General features: G+C 34.6%; 1 protein-coding gene across 1 annotated transcript; it reads right to left on the bottom strand.

The window, feature by feature from the left end:
- Nucleotides 1-14449: 14449 nt before the first annotated feature.
- On the bottom strand, nt 14450-15238 carry LOC138910565 (uncharacterized). Its single transcript, XM_070201807.1, has 2 exons — nt 15148-15238; nt 14450-15033 (listed from the first exon to the last, which is right to left on the bottom strand). The coding sequence occupies exons 1-2, from the start codon at nt 15236-15238 to the stop codon at nt 14450-14452; spliced, it is 675 nt and encodes a 224-aa protein (XP_070057908.1).
- Between the last annotated feature and the right edge of the window lie 7037 nt (nt 15239-22275).

The following is a 22275-nucleotide window of genomic DNA, read 5'->3' as shown; positions in this document are numbered from 1 at the left end:
ATTGTAAAGCTTTAACAGGCCCCTCCCTTTTCCTTGGTTGCCTTTCAACTCTAGCCACTTGAGTTAATATTCTAACTTTAATACTAAATTACAGAATTAACCTACACCCACTATTTTATCCACAATCGAACTAATTGAACTTTTGAATTAACCAATTAACTAATTACTCGAACTAAAAATGTAAAATGATTAATGTATTTTTTGTGATTTTTATGTATTTTAATAATGCAATTAAAACATGGTTAAATCCTAAAATCCTAAAAACAAAACTAAAATGCTAGAATGCAATAGCATGAAAAGATAAAATATTTTACATTTTTGTGATTTAAAGTGCTTCTAAACATACATACAAATGCAAAATAAATTAACTAAACTAGATAAAATTTTCTAAAATTCTATAAAAGCAATTAAAACTATTTTGAAATATTTTTAGGAGTAATTTGGCATTAAGGCAAAAATTACGTGCTCGCATCCACTTGATTGTAAAAATAGCACGGTCTAGCCAATTTTCGAACTGTTAATTGAAAAATAATCAGCGTTTGTAAAGTTAGTGAAAATAGCAACTATTTTGCTGAAATACGAAAAGTTGCAGCATAATATGCGGGATTATGTAGCTCTTATGTATAAACTTCTAGCATATTATGTTGGAACTCCAGCACACTGAAAGTTCCAGCATAATATGCTGGACTATGGAGCTCATGCATATAAACTTTTCGCATATTACGTCGTAACTCCAACACATTATGAAATTCCAGCATATTATGCTGGAATCGCATGTGTAAAAAATTTGAACTCTAGTATATTGTGCTGGAATATTTTCGGATTTTTAAAGGTGTTTTTGTCCAAATTTTATCTTTACATGAAAAAGTGCCTAAATTTTAATTACTTTTAAAATTATGACTATTTTTCAATTATCAACTGTAAATCTGACTATTTTTTATTTCTTTCCCAACTTAGTTGACATCATGATTTAGTCGACCCAGTATAAAAGAAACCAAGCTTATAAGGAGGACCATGCAAATCCTTGAAAAACGACCTAATGTAGTTGTCCTTCAATAATCTATAAATATATATATTTTAATATATTAATATAATTTATATGTGTGATATATATATATATATATATATTTTGTGTCACGACCCAAAAATCACTATAGATTGTAATGGCGCCTAACGCCACCGTCAGGCAAGCCAACGGTGATTAACCAATTTAGTTACTTATTTATTATCTTTAAAATCATAAATTCCCTTAAATAAATAGAGTGAAATCTGGTACTCACAGAACAGCCGGGATTTTATTTTCCAATTCCCATATAAGATATAAATTACAAGGTGAAATGATAATGATTACGTGAACTACAATAATGAACATCAGTAGGAACCCCTAAAATCCGGTGTCACAAGTGCATGAGTATCTACTAGGAAATGTAATAAAATACAACATCTGTCTAGAACACAAGCTAGACAGGAGAATGTAAATAACTTTGATGGAGGCTCTATATGATCCGGATCGTAATATGGAATGCAGCTCACCGTAAGTCCCCGCAATAACCGCGCCTTCGTGCCCCAAAGACCATCGGACATATATATACCTGCACAATAAGTGCAACAAGTGTAGCATGAGTACGTAAATCAACGCGTACTCAGTAAGTATCTAGCCTAACCCCGGAGAAGTAGTGACGAGGGGTCGACATCGACACTTACTAGTGGTCTAATAAATCAAATACGGTAGGAAGTAAACAAATATGAGGCAGGGTAAATAAATAATATAAACAAATATAGGTATGTGGTACAATCCTCCTTTAAACAGTAAACTCAAGCTCTCAATTATCGGTCACCTCCTCAACCGGAGTATATATATAAAATGGTCCCCACCAGATAGGTCGTCACAACTCAAATTAGGAAAACTAACGGATACGATGGCTTCTTGTCAAATATTACGCACGATACTGCCGAGGCGAACGACCCGATCCCATAAGAGTATTTCATGAAGATGTCGAGGCGAACGGTCCGATCCCATAAGGGTATTTATAGAAATGCCGATGCGAATGACCCGATCCCATAAGATTATGATGCTACATAGGCGAACAGCCTGATCCCATAAGAATATGATACTGCCGAGGAGAACGGCCCGATCCCATAAGTATATGACATTGTTGAGGCGAACAGCTCGATCCCATAAGAAAATGATATTGCCGAGGCAAACGGCCTGATCCCATAATAATATGATACTGTCGAGGCGAACGGCCCGATTCCATAAGAATATTATACTGCCGAAACGAACGGCCTGATCCCATAAGAATATGATACTGCCGAGGTGAATGGCCTATCTCATAAGAGTGCGTTACAATAATCTTGCTGAGACGAACGGCCTAATCCCATTAGAATAAGAAGCTTTAACGGGTCCTTGACCCCACTCATAAATAAACGTGTAAGTTATGAAATTTAAGGAAGCTTTTCGATGAATACGTACAACGCGGGAGAAATCCGTAAGGGGAGCATAATTATTCTGCGGCTAAATCAACTATCTCGTCAAATCTCTACTATAGCGAGTCTATCACTCTATGCAAGCCTATATACTGATATTTTGATTGTCTTTCCAGTGGCAGTCTCTTTTATTTCTGTAACACCAATACAGTACATGTAACTACCTCAACTCCTATCTGAATATTTTTCAAGGATTAAAATGTCATAACTGCGATACTGAATTCACCATATTGGGTTTCACTATGTTTATCTTACACGATCTGCTGGTTTGTCTGTACCCTCGTGTCTAGCCATAACTAGGCTCTTCCTGAATCAATTACAAACTACTCGTTGGTCCATTCTCATATCTATATTCCGCGTAATCTCTCTTGGGATATGTCCTTTGTCTTAACTTACCTCTCGCACTGTCTCCTTATGTATCAAGTATTCATTCGTACTTATTTATCAATAACATCCTGGTCGGGAACCTTTACTACCCCTCCATGCCGTCGTGCTTGCGTAATGTTCTGGAGTCGTAACCTATATGTGGGATTTGAATAAGTACAATCTCATCCCTTTCTCATTTTTATCACATTCTTCCTTTACTATTCCATAGTTCCCTGAACTATATAACTCCTACTTAATACCATATCACACCATCTTTCCCCCTCTCTTCTTCTTTGGCATCTTTTCACATATTCATTGATTCTTACTCGCCTTGCGGTAATCCTTCTATATCAAGGATAATGAAATTTCTTACTCACGAGGGTGACACCTAGTGTAAGTGGCACACTTAGTCCCTTAAGCTTAACTCCGCTCATAGTGCTTGCTTTAGGAAAGCATCTTCCTAAATAGACTTTAAAGGTTATTCTTTTGTTGTCCATTCTATTATCGCCGGAATGCTATCTCTGAAATGTCAGCTAACGCTAACAATCCATCCACTATTTTGGATCACTCTAACCCCAGCTGGATCGTGATATCTCATCCTTCTCTTAAACTATATCTGTTGACTCCCATGGAGCATAATTGAGATAGGTGTGCCAATTATACATACCTCTATTACAATTGAAGGTAACTCAAAATGGTTATATTTCTCTGCCTGAATTGTAAATACTGATAATCTTCACTAATTGGGTACCCCGTACCCTTCTTCACCTTGCTTTTTTTTACTTGTTGAAACTCGTATCTACTTCTGATTCTCTCGCTGCTATAAACCATATGGGTGGATAGATATTCATGCCTTAGGGCTCCTTATCAAGAACCTTACACGTCTTAGAATACACGTGATTTACTACTGAAGACCTCACATTTACTCATCATAAGCTTGATGCAAAATCGAGTTCTTCTAAATCAACTCTTCTACAGCCACAATCAATCTCTTACCAGCTATTTTTCTAGATATAGGTGTCATTGTATTACGAATAAAATAGAATTTAGGAGTTTGAATTCTTACAACTGAGCTCTAACACACGATCTAGGGTAAGAAGAAAGAGTGGCAGTCCTAAACGCCCTGTAGCCTCATGCTTACAAGTGTGGTGCACAACACACCCATAAATAAGACTCTACTAGACACGGCTTGTAGACTCCCTATGACAGAACTACTCTGATACCACTTTTGTCACGACCCAAATCGGAGGGTCGCGACAGGTACCGGGCGCCTTACTCAACCGAGTACCAATGTAACATATCTTACTTATCACACCATCATAGGTAAATAGGCCAAAAGGGCCATCACGAGATAACTGGAATAGCTCGTCAATAGCTCATCAAATTACGCCAATCATCAAACTCGAAAATACGATCTCCTTCCATTAGCACACTACAAAGAAGGAAATAGAACGTAAACATTAGGACTATTTTTCTGAAATATCCTTAATATTTAAACTAAAAAACTAAAATCCAGGACCTAAGTAGATGCATCTTTAATAGAAGAACAGTAAACTAAACTTAGCTTACAAATTCTTAGGACTATTTTTCTGAAATGTCCTTAATATTTAAACTAAAAAACTAAAATTCAGGACCTAAGTAGATGCATCTTTAATAGAAGAACAGTAAAATAAAATTAGCTTACAAATTCTTAGAACTATTTTTCTGAAATGTCCTTAATATTTAAACTAAAAAACTAAAATTCAGGACCTAATTAGATGCATCTTTAATAGAAGAACAATAAACTAAAATTAGCTTGCAAATTCTTAGGACTATTTTTCTGAAATATCCTTAATATTTAAACTAAAAAACTAAAATTCAGGACCTAATTAGATGCATCTTTAATAGAAGCACAATTAACTAAACTTAGCTTACAAATTCGTAGGACTATTTTTCTGAAATGTCCTTAATATTTAAACTAAAAAAAACTAAAATCCAGGACCTAATTAGATGCATCTTTAATAGAAGCACAATTAACTAAAATTAGCTTACAAATTCTTAGAATTATTTTTCTAAAATGTCCTTAATATTTAAACTAAAAAACTAAAATTCAGGACCTAATTAGATGCATCTTTAGTAGAAGCACAATTAACTAAAATTAGCTTACAAATTCGTAGGACTATTTTTTTGAAATGTCCTTAATATTTAAACTAAAAAACTAAAATTCAGGACCTAATTAGATGCATCTTTAATAGAAGCACAGTTAACTAAAATTCCTAAACACAGCTAGCTTACAAATTCTTAGGACTATTTTTCTGAAATGTCCTTGCATAATTAATATATTGATTGAAACACAAACACATTTCAATACCAAAAGGTTCTCAATAACTTTCTCACAAAAATCTGTACCTTATTCCTCAACGAATCAAGTTATAATCATTATTTTGGATATTTCACACATACTTGATGATAAATACAGCATTGATCACGATTAGAGATATACAAAAAGAAAAATACATAAAAGCAAAATCGAAAACATACCAGTACGCTGGTTCGCTGCAGAGAAGATGACAGATGAGAAAAGATTAAGTTGGACAAAGTATACGCAGAAAATTTTTGTGGGCTGGGCAGGAGCGATATTGAGGGAGCAAAATTTTGGCTCTGAACTTCAATCGAGAGAAGAGAGTTGCATGCAGAAACGATATTGAGGGAGCGAAATTTTGCCTATGAAATTTTGGCTCTGAACTTAAATTAGAGAAAGCGTATAAAAGAAGGGTTTGGGAATAAAAGAAATAGAAGAAAGGGTAAAAATATCTTTTCATATTAATTTTAATAGAGTAGTGGCTATTTTTACTCAACATTAGAATTGGTGGATAAAAAATAAACACCACCTTATTTAGTGGCTACCACACGCCATTGCAATGTGCATAGATAGCCAGTAATAACACATGTATTTACTTTTAAGCCACTGTTTTAAATGTATTTAGTCTTTAGTCACTGCTTTAATAAACTTTTACCCGCTCGGACGAAAATACCCTTCTGCTATATAGGATTTCGCTGATACATATGCTCCTTATTCACGATCAGCAGCAGCTCAAACTTACGTGCAGAGAATTGTTGTGATCGTCCAAAATTACAAAAGCTTCTCTTCCGATTTCAAACTTTTTGTCTAAGTTCAGAATTCAACTTTCTCGTCCAAAATTCACCATAAAATTACAGTAAGTTCTAAAGTTTCAGATATCTCTATATGCTTTTGTGTGTTTGTGTAAATTTTTATTTCGTTACTGAAGAATAAGATGCTAGGAATTTGATTTTTTTTTTCTTTTATGTATTGATAACGTTAAGGAAATCGCGTCCTTAACTCTGTGATTGTTCTGTAAATATTGAGAACATAATGTTAAAGATTTGGTGTCCTTAACATGACTGTTATTCTAAAAAATATTAAGGATAAAGTGTCCTGTGTTTTGCAACTTGTATCAATAAAGTTAAGGACACGATGTCCTTAACTTCATGACTGTTGTTCTAAATATTAAGGACATAGTGTCCTGTATTTGCAAATTGTATTAATAAAGTTAAGGACACAATGTCCTTAACTTTTTCACTGCACACATCAAAGTTAAGGACAGCTTGTCCTTAACTTTTACAATGCACACATCGAAGTTAAGGACATCATGTCCTTAACTTTTACAATGCACACATCCAAGTTAAAGACACCATGTCCTTAACATTTGACTGCACACATCAAAGTTAAGGACATAGTGTCCTGTTTTTGCAACTTGTACTGATAAAGTTTAGGACATGATGTCCTTAACTTCATGACTACTGTGTAAAAATTAAGGACATAGTGTCCTGTTTTTGCAACATATACTAATAAAGTTTAGGACACCATGTCCTTAACATTTTCACTGCACACAGCAAAGTTAAGAACACAATGTTAAGAACACAGCAAAGTTAAGAACACAATGTTCTTAACTTTTTCACTGCACACATCAAAGTTAAGGACAGCTTGTCCTTAACTTTTACAATGCACACATCGAAGTTAAGGACACCATGTCCTTAACATTTTGACTGCACACATCAAAGTTAAGGATATAGTGTCCTGTTTTTGCAACTTGTACTGATAAAGTTTAGGACATGATGTCCTTAATTTCATGACTACTGTATAAAAATTAAGGACATAGTGTCCTGTTTTTGCAACCTATACTAATAAAGTTTAGGACACCATGTCCTTAACATTTTCACTGCACACAGCAAAGTTAAGGACACAATGTCCTTAACTTTTTCAATGCACACATCAAAGTTAAGGACAACTTGTCCTTAACTTTTACAATGCACACATCGAAGTTAAGGACACCATGTCCTTAACATTTTGACTGCACACATCAAAGTTAAGGACATAGTGTCCTGTTTTTGCAACTTGTACTGATAAAGTTTGTGACATGATGTCCTTAACTTCATAACTACTGTGTAAAAATTAAGAACATAGTGTCCTGTTTAACCTATACTAATAAAGTTTAGGACACCATGTCCTTAACATTTTCACTGCACACAGCAAAATTAAGGACACAATGTCCTTAACTTTTTCACTGCACACATCAAAGTTAAGGACAACTTGTCCTTAACTTTTACAATGCACACATCAAAGTTAAGGACAACTTGTCCTTAACTTTTACAATGCACACATCGAAGTTAAGGACATCATGTCCTTAAATTTTACAATGCACACATCCAAGTTAAGGACACCATGTCCTTAATATTTTGACTGCACACATCAAAGTTAAGGACATAGTGTCCTGTTTTTTCAACTTGTACTGATAAAGTTTAGGACATGATGTCTTTAACTTCATGACTACTGTGTAAAAGTTAAGGACATAGTGTCCTGTTTTTGCAACCTATACTAATAAAGTTTAGGACATGATGTCCTTAACTTCATGACTACTGTGTAAATATTAAGGACATAGTGTCCTGTATTTGCAACTTGTATTGATAAAGTTTAGGACATGATATCCTTAACTTCATAATTGTTGTTCTAAATATTAAGGACATAGTGTAATTATTAAGAACATGTGATTGCTTTCAGTTTCAATTTGATGAATTGCCATGTATACATGCAATTGCAGCTATCGAGAAGAGAAACATTAAGAAGTCCAATTTCTGCTCGGACTGGTACTTAAAGGAATCTTGGCTGAAAACATATGAAAGACAAATACATCCTGTAGGAAATACGGATTCTTGGATTGTACCAGAGAGTGTTAAGTCACAAATTATTAAACCTCCAGATTTCAAAGTCCCGTCAGGTAGAAGGCAGAAGAAAAGACATATTCCAGCTACCGAATCATCAAAAATAACATTCAAATGTGGTCGTTACAGAAGAATTGTTCATAATAGAACATCTTATATATATTCTCCGGCAGTCCATCCATTTTCAAGGAAGCATAGAGAATAATAGATATATCCACTTATATTTATCTACTCTTTTAAGTTTTTGCTATAAATTGGATTCATTTAGATTATTTTTATTTGAGCAAGTAAATATTAGCAGATGGTTATATAAAAGATGTCCTGAATTTTTAAAGTTTCTTTGCACTTACTTGCTCTTTGTTTCTTTTTCTTTTTCTGGGAGTTCAATTTACCTTTGTCGGACCAATTATTATTTATGGAATTTTATTCTTGCCGTAAGTAAACAAGAAAGTCCTTTTCTTCATATAATTTGATGCCTGCAACTTGCTACATCTTTATTTTTAAAATGAGATTGGTACAAGTAAAACTTAAGGACATAATCTTTTATAAGTCCTGAAAATTTCAAGTATGAATCTAATATTAAGGACATAAATTTCTAAAATGTCCTTAACTTCTGGATTATTATCTAGATTTCCAGAAGTTCAGGATATTTCAGAAAAATATGTCCTGAATATTATTTTCATCCTTCAACAAATCAGGACGTTTATGAACATAATGCCCTGACGTTCTACAACAATCAATGTATCTTTTGCTATATCTCTACAGATTTAATAAAAAATTGGCAATTTAAAATGGACAAATCAGTAGTTATAAAATTGACATTTGCAGCTTGCTAAACACAACTTGCTACATCTTATTTTTAAAATGAGATTGGTACAAGTAGACTTCAGGACATAATTTTTTGAAACGTCCTGAACATTTGAAGTATGAATCTAATATATAGGACATAAATTTCTAAAATGTCCTTAACTTCTGAAAATCTCAGTTTATTGTCTATATTCCAGAAGTTTAGCACATTTAAAAAAATATGTCTTGAATATTATTTTCATCCTTCAATAAATAAGGATGTAGTTAACAGATTCTGAAGTTCTACAACAATCAATGTGTGTTGATTTGAATTTCTAAAAGCTTCAAGACAATTTAATCAAAGATTGGCCCTTTAAAACTGTAAAAAAAATGGACAAATTAATAGTTAACATAAAGAAAGAAATTAATAACACGATGGTTTCATATTACTGCTGAAACTGTAATTTAGCATAGCTGTGACCAAAAAATTATGCTATGCAAACAAAATAAAGTGCCTTGTGATAATTTACAGGATATTTCAGAATTCATATGGATTCTTTACAGCAATTTTATACCAATTTTACTACAGCTGACTTTCTTTACAACTACACTACAGCTCTTTTGGGCAGGAAGTTTCATTTTCACTATCATAGTCATCGCCGATATTTTCTGGTGGTGTATCATAACCAGAATTTCTTTTCCACTCTCCATGTGCCCAAAGATTTGCTGCAAGTTCTTTTCTGAAGTTTGATATGTCCTCAGGTTGGAATTTCTCCACATCCTTTCCCATCATCAACAACTCCACATACTTGATTAGGAATGCACCACAATCAGTCCTAAGAAAAATATGGAGTCAATTAAACAATATCTTTAATAAAATAAATCTAAAGTACATATAAATTATATAGCAAATGACAACACGTACGATCCAGTTTGGTGTGGTGATCTTTGCCACTGAATACCAAATTTGTTGAATGCATTTCCAAAAGACTTGTGATTTTTCTCAAACTGTGAGAACTTTAGCAAGTGGGGGATCATGCGTGCATACATTTCAATGTGTTTCATTCCTTGCTCATATGGCTCACTATATATGGAATCGTACACATCAATCTTTCTCTCATTCAAGTCCAATACCCCCAAAAGAAAATGTGTCACAACATCATTATCTTCTGAAGGAAGCCGACATGGAAAAAAGATTTTGTCAACCTCTGTCCAAGCAATTCTACATCTACGATTGTCACCCCACACGTATAGTGTGAGAACCAACTGATTATCATCACACCAAAATAAATCTGAAGCATCTTCATTGAAATCCTTATATACAATTAGCATATAGTTATCAAAAAGTATATCTGTAGTTGTGCAACGAAAAGGATGGGCGCAAGGGTGGTAGCATTCCTTTTTTCTCAAATAATACAGGGCCATATCAATATGCTTCATAAAAAGGCAAAAAAAGAAAAAAAATCCATCAGTCATAAATAAATAAAAAATAATAAATTAAGAAGAAAGAAAATAAATGCATTGTGAATTATCAAACCTTATCATCAAGTACAAAGCTACTATCTGCAAGCTCAAGGAAGAATATTTTTCTACTGATTTTTTGATGGTACAATTTATATGGATTCTTTCTCACACCATTATCCTCAGCATATATATCGGTTTGTCCCCTGAAAATTTTGAAAATATCAAAGTTAGAAAGTTTATAAGTTAGTTCTCAATTCCTAATTAAGGACTCTTGGTCCTGAAGTTAGAGTTGCAAATTCAAAAGTTAAGGACAGGATATCCTTAACTTACAGTTACAAGTTCAAAAGTTAAGGACACTTGGTCCTGAACTTAGACTTACTAGCTCATAAATTAAAGGACAATTAGTCATGAACTTAGAGTAACAAGCACATAAGTTAAGGACAATTGGTCCTGAACTTAGAGTGGAAGTTCAAAAATTAAGGACACTTGGTCCTGAAGTTAGAGTTGCAAATTCAAAAGTTAAGGACATGTAGTCCTTAACTTACAGTTACAAGTTCAAAAGTTAAGAACACTTGGTCCTGAACTTAGACTTACTAGCTCATAAATTAAAAGACAATTAGTCATGAACTTAGAGTAACAAGCGCATAAGTTAAGGACAATTGGTCCTGAACTTAGAGTGGAAGTTCAAAAATTAAGGACACTTGGTCCTGAAGTTAGAGTTGCAAATTCAAAAGTTAAGGACAGGATGTCCTTAACTTACAGTTACAAGTTCAAAAGTTAAGGACACTTGGTCTTGAACTTAGACTTACTAGCTCATAAATTAAAGGACAATTAGTCATGAACTTAGAGTAACAAGCGCATAAGTTTAGGACAATTGGTCCTGAACTTGGAGTGGAAGTTCAAAAATTAAGGACACTTGGTCCTGAAGTTAGAGTTGCAAATTCAAAAGTTAAGGACATGTAGTCCTTAACTTATAGTTACAAGTTCAAAAGTTAAGGACAAATGTAAGCAATTAAGAAATAATGAATACATTTAGGGACTTACACTTTTTTGCGACCTTTCCATTTCTCCTTGCCCAACCACCAAATGAATTTCTTCAATAAGTTTTTATCATCTTTGGCATAATGAAAAATACATGTACGAGTATATTTTGATTTTATCCAGCCTGTATACTTAGGAGTATTTTCATTGTGTTCCATCGATGTTTCTCTTTTTCTTTTCTGTTCAAAAGGAGATTTTAATTGCCAACTAAGCTTCTTATTCCTTTTCCCTCGACCAAGCTATTCTTCAACATTTCCTTTAACCTCCATAGACAAACCCTCATCAATGCTCATTTGTGTAGTCGGAGGAGTATGGGTAAGAATAGCAAATGATAGACCATCAAAACCAATACTATCTCTCTTCCTTTTCCTAGTATATTGGTTAACGGCTTTATTTTTGTTTTGCTCTGCAAGCAACACTACATATACATTAGTTTGCTGCAAGTCGTCAATTCTATGAATTGTCAAATGAAGAGACAAAAATTAAGGACATAATTTTTGAAATGTCCTGACAATTTGAATTATGAATACAATATTAAGGACACAATCAATACTTATGTTGGCCATGCTGCCTTCTTGTATTTATTTAACAGACAATAGTGTTGACATATTGCTTGTATTTTCTTTATCTTGCAATTGTTCTCCATGTTCTTCGATTGCAAGTTTACAAGATTTTGCAAAATATTTACAGGAGCTAACACAATTAGTACTTGTTACTAATCTTTTATTAAAACAAACATGTATAAGATGAAAAAAAACTCCGTCTAACCTTTTGCAACTGTCAAAATTATGCCAGTTAAATCATTATCTTGACTAGTATTTTTTTGGCTTCCAATATTGTCTGTAAGAGAGAGAGGTGTAGAGATATCATACGTTCCTTCTATACATTTGCAAACAATCTCACTTATGCTTGTTCCTTGGGTATTTTCTTGAGATTGTCCTCCACTTCTCTCTTTTGAAATTTCATCATCATGATAGTCCACTCCATCTTCTTTCCTTGCAGTTTCAAAAGATTCTGTAATATTTACAATTAATACTTGTTACTAATAGTTTACTAAAACTAACATTAAACATGTTATGAAAATTCCATCTAACCTTGATTGGCATCATTTTGATTTCCAAATTTCTCTTTAAGTGAGAGAGGTGTAGATAGATCATATATTTTTTTTTAACACATTTGCATACAATCTCACTTATACTTGTTCCCAATGGATTTTCTAAATCCTGAGATTGCACTCCAGATTTACAAATTATGTTTGTTACACTTGTCTCTTTTGGATTGTCCTGGTCTTGACATTCCATTCCATCTTGAACTTGCACTCCATCAAAAGATTCTACACACATTTGTAATCACAAAAAAGTTTATATGTATTATGCTATTGAATATAAATTTCAATGATAACAAATTCAAAAACTGTATCTAACCTTTCCCAATTTTGATGCCAATATCAATTTCATCTTCTAGATGCGCATCTCTATAATCGCTTTTATAATGATCTTCTACATGCACATCTATATCATCACATTGATCATCAACTGCATCTTTGCTAATTGGAACACTAGGTTCTCTCTCTGTGGTCCTTTCATGATGTTTGTCAAGAAGCTTCAATAAAGTATCAATCTTTGATCCTAGGTTTTTCTTTAAAGCCTGTGAGATAGTATTTAAAATAAGAATCAGAATGTTATCTGCTTATAAGTTAAGGACATGTAGTCCTGAACTTAGAGCTACATGTTAAAAAGTTAAGGACAGGTAGTCCTGAACTTAAAGTTACAAGTTAAAAAGTTAAGGATATGTAGTCTTGAACTTAGAGCTACAAGTTAAAAAGTTAAGGACAGGTAGTCCTGAACTTAGAGTTACAAGTTAAAAAGTTAAGGACATGTAGTCCTGAACTTAGAGCTACAAGTTAAAAAGTTAAGGACAGGTAGTCCTGAACTTAGAGTTACAAGTTAAAAAGTTAAGGACATGTAGTCCTGAACTTAGAGCTACAAGTTAAAAAGTTAAGGACAGGTAGTCCTGAACTTAGAGTTACAAGTTAAAAAGTTAAGGACATGTAGTCCTGAACTTAGAGCTATAAGTTAAAAAGTTAAGGACAGGTAGTCCTGAACTTAGAGTTACAAGTTAAAAAGTTAAGGACATGTAGTCCTGAACTTAGAGCTACAAGTTAAAAAGTTAAGGATAGGTAGTCCTGAACTTAGAGTTACAAGTTAAAAAGTTAAGGACATATAGTCCTGAACATAGAGCTACAAGTTAAAAAGTTAAGGACAGGTAGTCCTGAACTTAGAGTTACAAGTTAAAAAGTTAAGGACAGGTAGTCCTGAACTTAGAGTTACAAGTTAAAAAGTTAAGGACATGTAATCCTGAACTTAGAGCTACAAGTTAAAAAGTTAAGGACAGGTAGTCCTGAACTTAGAGTTACAAGTTAAAAGTTAAGGACATGTAGTCCTGAACTTAGAGTTACAAGTTCAAAAATTAAGAATACGAAGTCCTAAACTGAGAGTTACAAGCTCAAAAATTAAGGACATGGTGTCCTTAACTTAGAGTTACAAGCATAGAAATTAAGGATATTACCTTGATGTCATTTTGAATCCTTTTTTCTGATAAAGCTATTTTTTGATGTATTCTAGTACATTCTACATCCATATCCTTTTTGAACTTCTCCGATAATCTCTGAATCAAAAACCATAAAAACAAAAAAGTCTTTTAAGCAAAAATAAGCAAATAAAAAACTAATGGTATTCAAAGACAGAAAACCTACGTTAACAATTTCCTTAAGCAAGACTTCATCAAATTGTGTTGAAGGCATTGAACTTTGATCTTGAGACAATGGCACATGCACACTAGTGGGCTCCGCATCTACTTCAGAAGAAAGAAATGGTACCATCTCGAGCAACTGATACAACTATTATATAAGAAAAAAAACGTAAGTATTCAGAACTAAAACACATAAACAAAAAAATAGCTAGTAATCCTGTTAACTTACTTTTTTATTATGGAAGTACTTTTTACATAGGGTGTAATAATGTGGAGATTTCATATCTGAATAACATAGCATCCGGGGGAACCCACATTCTCTGAAGTTCACAAATTATTTTTCTTGAAAAATTGGGAATACTTCCATAATCCAAACACAGAAGGCGAAAGGGAAGCCAAGTATAGTATAATTGTCCTTCTCTTTATCTTTCTCTTTCTCTTTCTCATTCTCATTCTCATTCTCTGAAGTATTTTGTTTGGGCTTGAAGCAGCTCTTCAATGATTTTAGTAACTTTTCATAACAAAGAGAGCCCCAATTTAAAGAAGAGCAGAGTTCATCGTCATCTACGATTTTTATTACCCGCTCAGACACATTTCGATTCTTGCGCTTCCCCATCAACACAGATTCAACAAAATAAATTGTTGCCAACTTCACCGCATCGTCATGGCTGCCTACAAATGATGTAGTTGTACCATATGGGTGACTAGTAATAAAATGCCATAAATTGCCTAACTCAATTCTATCCTTTCCAGGGAAGTAGACTTTCGAAAGCCTATTCTCTCTTTCACCTAAAACTTTGAAGTCCACTGAAGAAGAACATTTCAATCTAGTAATTATCTGGAACGCTTCACATGTAAACTTCACTTCATGATCAAAAACCTTGAATGTCATTGAATGCGAGTCATTGCTTATAGTTTCTGAAAGCAACACACAATGAATAAGTCTACCACAGAACTTCACACCTTGTAATCGGAAAAAGTTTCCGAAAACACCATCCCTCTACTTCTTCCATTGCGTGTTCGACAAGAAACTTTTTATTGTTTTCTTATACTGAAAATCTCCTTTCCAATAGCTCATCAAATTACGCCAATCATCAAACTCGAAAATACGATCTCCTTCCATTAGCACACTACAAAGAAGGAAATAGAACGTAAACATTAGAACTATTTTTCTGAAATGTCCTTAATATTTAAACTAAAAAACTAAAATTCAGGACCTAAGTAGATGCATCTTTAATAGAAGAACAGTAAACTAAACTTAGCTTACAAATTCTTAGGACTATTTTTCTGAAATGCCCTTAATATTTAAACTAAAAAACTAAAATCCAGGACCTAAGTAGATGCATCTTTAATAGAAGAACAGTAAACTAAAATTAGCTTACAAATTCTTAGGACTATTTTTCTGAAATGTCCTTAATATTTAAACTAAAAAACTAAAATTCAGGACCTAATTAGATGCATCTTTAATAGAAGAACAATAAACTAAAATTAGCTTACAAATTCTTAGGACTATTTTTCTGAAATATCCTTAATATTTAAACTAAAAAACTAAAATTCAGGACCTAATTAGATGCATCTTTAATAGAAGCACAATTAACTAAACTTAGCTTAAAAATTCGTAGGACTATTTTTCTGAAATGTCCTTAATATTTAAACTAAAAAACAATAATCCAGGACCTAATTAGATACATCTTTAATAGAAGCACAATTAACTAAAATTAACTTACAAATTCTTAGGACTATTTTTCTAAAATTTCCTTAATATTTAAACTAAAAAACTAAAATTCAGGACCTAATTAGATGCATCTTTAGTAGAAGCACAATTAACTAAAATTAGCTTACAAATTCGTAGGACTATTTTTCTGAAATGTCCTTAATATTTAAACTAAAAAACTAAAATCCAGGACCTAATTAGATGCATATTTAATAGAAGCACAGTTAACTAAAATTCCTAAACACAGCTAGCTTACAAATTCTTAGGACTATTTTTCTGAAATGTCCTTACATAATCAATATATTGATTGAATCACAAACACATTTCAATACCAAAAGGTTCTCAATAACTTTCTCACAAAAATATGTACCTTATTCCTCAACGAATCAAGTTATAATCATTATTTTGGATATTTCACACATACTTGATGACAAATACAGCATTGATCACGATTAGAGATATACAAAAAGAAAAATGCATAAAAGCAGAATCGAAAACATACCAGTACGCTGGTTCGCTGCAGAGAAGATGACAAATGAGAAAAGATTAAGTTGGACAAAGTATACGCAGAAAATTTTTGTGGGCTGGGCAGGAGCGATATTGAGGGAGCAAAATTTTGGCTCTGAACTTCAATCGAGAGAAGAGAGTTGCATGCAGAAACGATATTGAGGGAGCGAAATTTTGCCTATGAAATTGTGGCTCTAAACTTAAATTAGAGAAAACGTATAAAGGAAGAGTTTGGGAATAAAAGAAATAGAAGAAAGAGTATAAATATCTTTTCATATTAATTTTAATAGAGTAGTGGCGATTTTTGCTCAACATTAGAATTGGTGGATAAAAAATAAACACCACCTTATTTAATGGCTACCACACGCCATTTTTACTCCCTTTTCCTTGGTTGCCTTTCAACTTTAGCCACTTGAGTTAATATTCTAACTTTAATACTAAATTGCAGAATTAACCTACACCCACTATTTTATCCACAATCGAACTAATTGAACTTTTGAATTAACTAATTACTCGAACTAAAAATGTAAAATGATTAATGTATTTTTTGTGATTTTTATGTATTTTAATAATGCAATTAAAACGTGGTTAAATCCTAAAATCCTAAAAACAAAACTAAAATGCTAGAATGCAATAGCATGCTTCTAAATATACATACAAATGCAAAATAAATTAACTAAACTAGATAAAAATTCCTAAAATTCTATAAAAGCAATTAAAGCTATTTTGAAATATTTTTAGGAGTAATTTGACATTAGGGCAAAAATTATGTGCTCACATCCACTTGATTGTAAAAATAGCACGGTCTAGCCAATTTTTGAACTGTTAATTAAAAAATAACCAGCGTTTGTAAAGTTAGTGAAAATAGCAACTATTTTGCTGAAATACGAAAAGTTGCAGCATTAGATGCAGGATTATGGAGCTCCTATGTATAAACTTCTAGCATATTTTATGTTGGAACTCCAGCACACTGAAAGTTCCAGCATAATATGCTGGACTATGGAGCTCATGCATATAAACTTTTCGCATATTATGTCAAAACTCCAACACATTATGAAATTCTAGCATATTATGCTGGAATCGCATATGTAAAAAATTTGAACTCTAGTATATTGTGCTGGAATATTTTCGGATTTTTAAAGGTATTTTTGTTCAAATTTTATCTTTACATAAAAAAGTGCCTAAATTTTAATTACTTTTAAAATTGTGACTATTTTTCAATTATCAACTGTAAATCTGACTATTTTTTATTTTTTTCCCCAACTTAATTGACATCATGATTTAGTCGACCCAGTATAAAAAAAACCAAGCTTATAAGGAGGACCATGCAAATCCTTGAAAAACGACCCAATGTAGTTGTCCTTCAATAGTCTATAAATATATATATTTTAATATATTAATATAATTTATATGTGTGATATATATATATATATTTTGTGTCACGACCCAAAAATCACTATAGATTGTAATGGCGCCTAACGCCACCGTTAGGCAAGCCAACGGTGATTAACCAATTTAGTTACTTATTTATTATCTTTAAAATAATAAATTCCCTTAAATAAATAGAGTGAAATCTGGTACTCACAAAACAGTCGTGATTTTATTTTTCAATTCCAGTATTGTAACGACCCGGCCGGTCGTTTCGATAGTTATAACCCTGTTTTCCCCATTCTTACTTCTTTTTGTGTTATTCAGCTATATTATATTATATCGGGTTAGTTGGTTCGAGTCCGGAAGGAACTCGGGGTGAAATGAGACACTTAGTCTCATAATTAAAACTTTTAAGTTAGAAAAGTGGACCGGATATGGACCTATATGTAAACGACCTCGTAATTTAATTTTGATGATTTCAATAGCTCCGTATGGTAATTTTGGGCTTAGGAGCGTGTTCGGAATATTATTTGGAAGTCCGTAGAGGAATTAGGCTTGAAATGCCAAAAGTTTTATTTTTGAGAAGTTTGACCGGGGGGGGGTGACTTTTTGATATCGGGGTCGAAATCTAATTCTAAAAATTGGAATACCTCTGTTATGTCATTCAGGACTTGTGTGCAAAATTTGAGGTCAATCGGACGTGATTTGATAGGTTCCGTAGTTGTTTGTGAAAATTAGAAATTTCAAAGTTCATTAGGCTTAAATTGGGGTGTAATTCATGGTTTTAGCATTGTTTGAGGTGATTTGAGGATTCGACTAAGTTCGTATGATATTTTAGGACTTGTTGGTATTTTTGGTTGAGGTCCCGAGGGCCTCGGGTGAGTTTCGGATGGTTAACAGATCAGAAATTTAACTAGAACAACTGCTGCAATTTCCTTCTGTTGGAAATTGCTTCTGCCCAGAATCGAGCCCAGATCGAGCTCAGGGTCGATGGCCACGATCGAAGCCCAGATCGATCTCAAGGTCGAGGGTCGCGATCGAAGGCATGATCGAGCCCAGGGTCGAGGGTCATGATCGAAGGCAGGATCGAGCCCAGGGTCGAGGATCACGATCGAAGGCATGATCGAGCCCAGGGTCGAGGGTCACGATCGAAGGCATGATCAAGCCCAGGGTCGAGGGTCACGGTCGAAGGCTGGGAAGAAGACATAATCGAGGGCCCAGACCGAGAACCAGGATCGAGGACCTCGATCAAAGGCCAAGATCGAGGGCCAAGATCGAGGCAGAACCGAGGATGTCTGGGCAGAATTATAAAAACGGGGGCTTCATCCCATTTGCCATTTTTGACAAATTGGAGCTTGGGGAGATACGATTTTTGTTATATTTTTCTAGGAAAACTTGAGGTAAGTCCCTTGTGATCATTTCTACTCCATAATATTGAATTATCATCGAATAATCCAACTAGATTACATGATTTTGAGGTGTAAATCAGAGATTGAAACTTAGAAAATTTGGAAATAAGATTTGTAGATTTGAGGGTCGAGTTGAGGTCGGATTTTGGTAAAATTGGTATGAGTAGACTCGTGGTTGAATGGGCTTTCAGATTTTGTAACTTTTGTCGGGTTCCGAGATGTGAGCCCCACAGGCGATTTTTAAGCCAATTTCGGGTTTTGGTCTAATTTTGTAGGTTTTCTTGTGGAATGCATTCCATTAGCGTGTATTGATGGTATTGTACTGATTGTGAATAGATTCGGAGCATTTGGAGGCTGAGTCCAGAGGCAAGATCATTGCGGGTTAAAGATTTGACCGGTTTGAGGTAAGTAACGATTGTAAATCTAGTCCTGAGGGTATGAAACCCCGAATTTCGTATCATTCTGTTATTTTGAAGTGACGCACATGCTAGGTGACGGGCGTGTGGGCGTGCACTATTGGGGATTTGTGACTTGGTCCGTCCTGTAGCAACTGTAAAGTTGCATACTTTGTTGAAATCATTTGATACTTATATGATTTAGAAAGAATTTCTGTAAATTGGGCTGAATGCCATGTTTGGGCCTTGTGCTAATGCTGTTTGGACCCTTAGGGGCTGTTTTGTATCATCCTCTCACTGTTTTCGATTGAAAATCTATACTCAGTCATGGTTATACTTGTTTACTGCATAACTCAGTCTTATGACTCTATTTTTGATGCATATAAATGTTTTGGGCCGAATGCCCTATTTTACTGAAATGCCCGAGTGGCTTGATTTGTGAGGATGAGTGTGGATCGGGGCTGCCCGCCTGCAGCATACTTGTGACTGAGTGAGGCCGAGGGCCTGATTTGTGAGGATGAGTGTGGATCGGGGCTGCCCGCCTGCATCATACTTTATTATTATCGCACATGAGTTGTCCGTGCAGATTATAGCGCTTGGGTTGAAGGAGCCCCTTCGGAGTCTGTACACACCCCCAGTGAGCGCAGGTACCTACTGAGTGCGAGTGCCGAGTGCTGAGTGACTGGGAGGCATGAGTGATTGTGAGGTATGCCCGAGTGGCAAGAGTGATTGTGAGGTATGCCCGAGTGGCAAGAGTGATTGTGAGGTATGCCCGAGTAGCCCGAGTGACTGTGAGGTTGGCCCGAGTGGCTGTTTATGATTTCATCATTTTTGCTCACCTTTGCATTGAGCCTTTGTTTGAAAAACTGTTGGAAAATTGTCTTTAAATGATTTTTACTGGAACTGGGTTTAAACGAGATGTTTGATTCAAATCTTGATTTTAAGAGCATGTGGTATTTTACTGAGATTTCCTGATATGAACGTTATATGCTTCATTGCTCGTCACTACTGCTCAGTCTTTATTTATTGTTGTTACTTACTGAGTTAGCATACTCATGTTACTCCCTACACCTTGTGTGCAGATCCAGGTGTGGCTGGACACGGTAGCGGTTATTGAGTGTTCTGGTTGTAGATTTTCTTGGAGATAGCAAGGTAGCTGTTTGGTGATCGCAGCCCCTGTTCTTCTCCCTCTTATCTTCCTCTAATAGTATTTAGCTATTTTCCAGGACGAGTTAGCCTTGATATTGTTAGACAGATTATAGTAGATGCTCATGACTAGTGACACCCCGATGTCGGGCTTTTCTTTTCCGCACTTCTGTTTTTCTTTGATTTGAAATCTTTAAATGAAGGTTTTTGCTAAATAACCTTGAAATTATATTTAAAACAAAGATATCAGTTTGTTTTGTAAATGAGTCAACTTGCCTAGTTCCACGATAGGTGCCATCACGATAGGGGTTAGTTTTGGGTCGTGACACGTATAAGATATAAATTACAAGGTGAAATGATAATGATTACGTGAACTACAATAATGAACATCAGTAGGAACCCCTAAAACCCGTTGTCACAAGTGCATGAGTATCTACTAGGAAATGTAATAAAATACAACATCTGTCTGGAACACAAGCTAGATAGGAGAATGTAAATAACTTTGATGGAGGCTCTGTATGATCCGGATCGTAATATGGAATGCAGCTCACCGTAAATCCCCGCAATAACCGCGCCTTCGTGCCCCAAAGACCATCGGACATATATATACCTGCACAATAAGTGCAACAAGTGTAGCATGAGTACGTAAATCAACGCGTACTCAGTAAGTATCTAGCCTAACCCCGGAGAAGTAGTGACGAGGGGTCGACATCGACACTTACTAGTGGTCTAATAAATCAAATACGGTAGGAAGTAAACAAATATGAGGCAGGGTAAATAAACAATATAAACAAATATAGGTATGTGGTACAATCCTCCTTTAAACAGTAAACTCAAGCTCTCAATTATCGGTCACCTCCTCAACCGGAGTATATATGTAAAATGGTCCCCACCAGATAGGTCATCACAACTCAAATTAGGAAAACTAATGGATACAATGGCTTCTTGTCAAATATTATGCACGACACTGCTGAGGCGAACGGCCTGATCCCATAAGAGTGTTTCATGAAGATGTCGAGGCGAACGGTCCGATCCCATAAGGGTATTTATAGAAATGTCGAGGCGAACGACCCGATCCCATAAGATTATGATGCTACAGAGGCGAACAGCCTGATCCCATAAGAATATGATACTGCCGAGGAGAACGGCCCGATCCCATAAGTATATGACATTGCTGAGGCGAACGACCCGATCCCATAAGATTATTATACTGTTGAAACGATCGGCCTGATCCCATAAGAATATGATACTGCCGAGGTGAATGGCCTATCCCATAAGAGTGCGTTACAATAATCTTGCTGAGACGAACGGCCTAATCCCATTAGAATAAGAAACTTTAAGGGGTCCTTGACCCCACTCATGAATAAATGTGTAAGTTATAAAATTTAAGGAAGCTTTTCGATGAATACGCAAAACGCGGGAGAAATCCGTAAGGGGAGCATAATTATTCTGCGGCTAAATCAACTATCTCGTCAAATCTCTACTATAGTGAGTCTATCACTCTATGCAAGCCTATATACTGATATTTTGATTGTCTTTCCAGTGGCACTCTCTTTTATTTCCATAACACCAATACAGTACATGTAACTACCTCAACTCCTATCTGAATATTTCTCAA

The sequence above is a fragment of the Nicotiana tomentosiformis genome, chromosome 4, assembly GCF_000390325.3.
Source record: "Nicotiana tomentosiformis chromosome 4, ASM39032v3, whole genome shotgun sequence".
In the NCBI taxonomy this organism is placed as follows: domain Eukaryota; kingdom Viridiplantae; phylum Streptophyta; class Magnoliopsida; order Solanales; family Solanaceae; genus Nicotiana; species Nicotiana tomentosiformis.
Note: the sequence above shows the minus strand (reverse complement) of the source record. Positions and strands in the feature narration are given on the sequence as shown.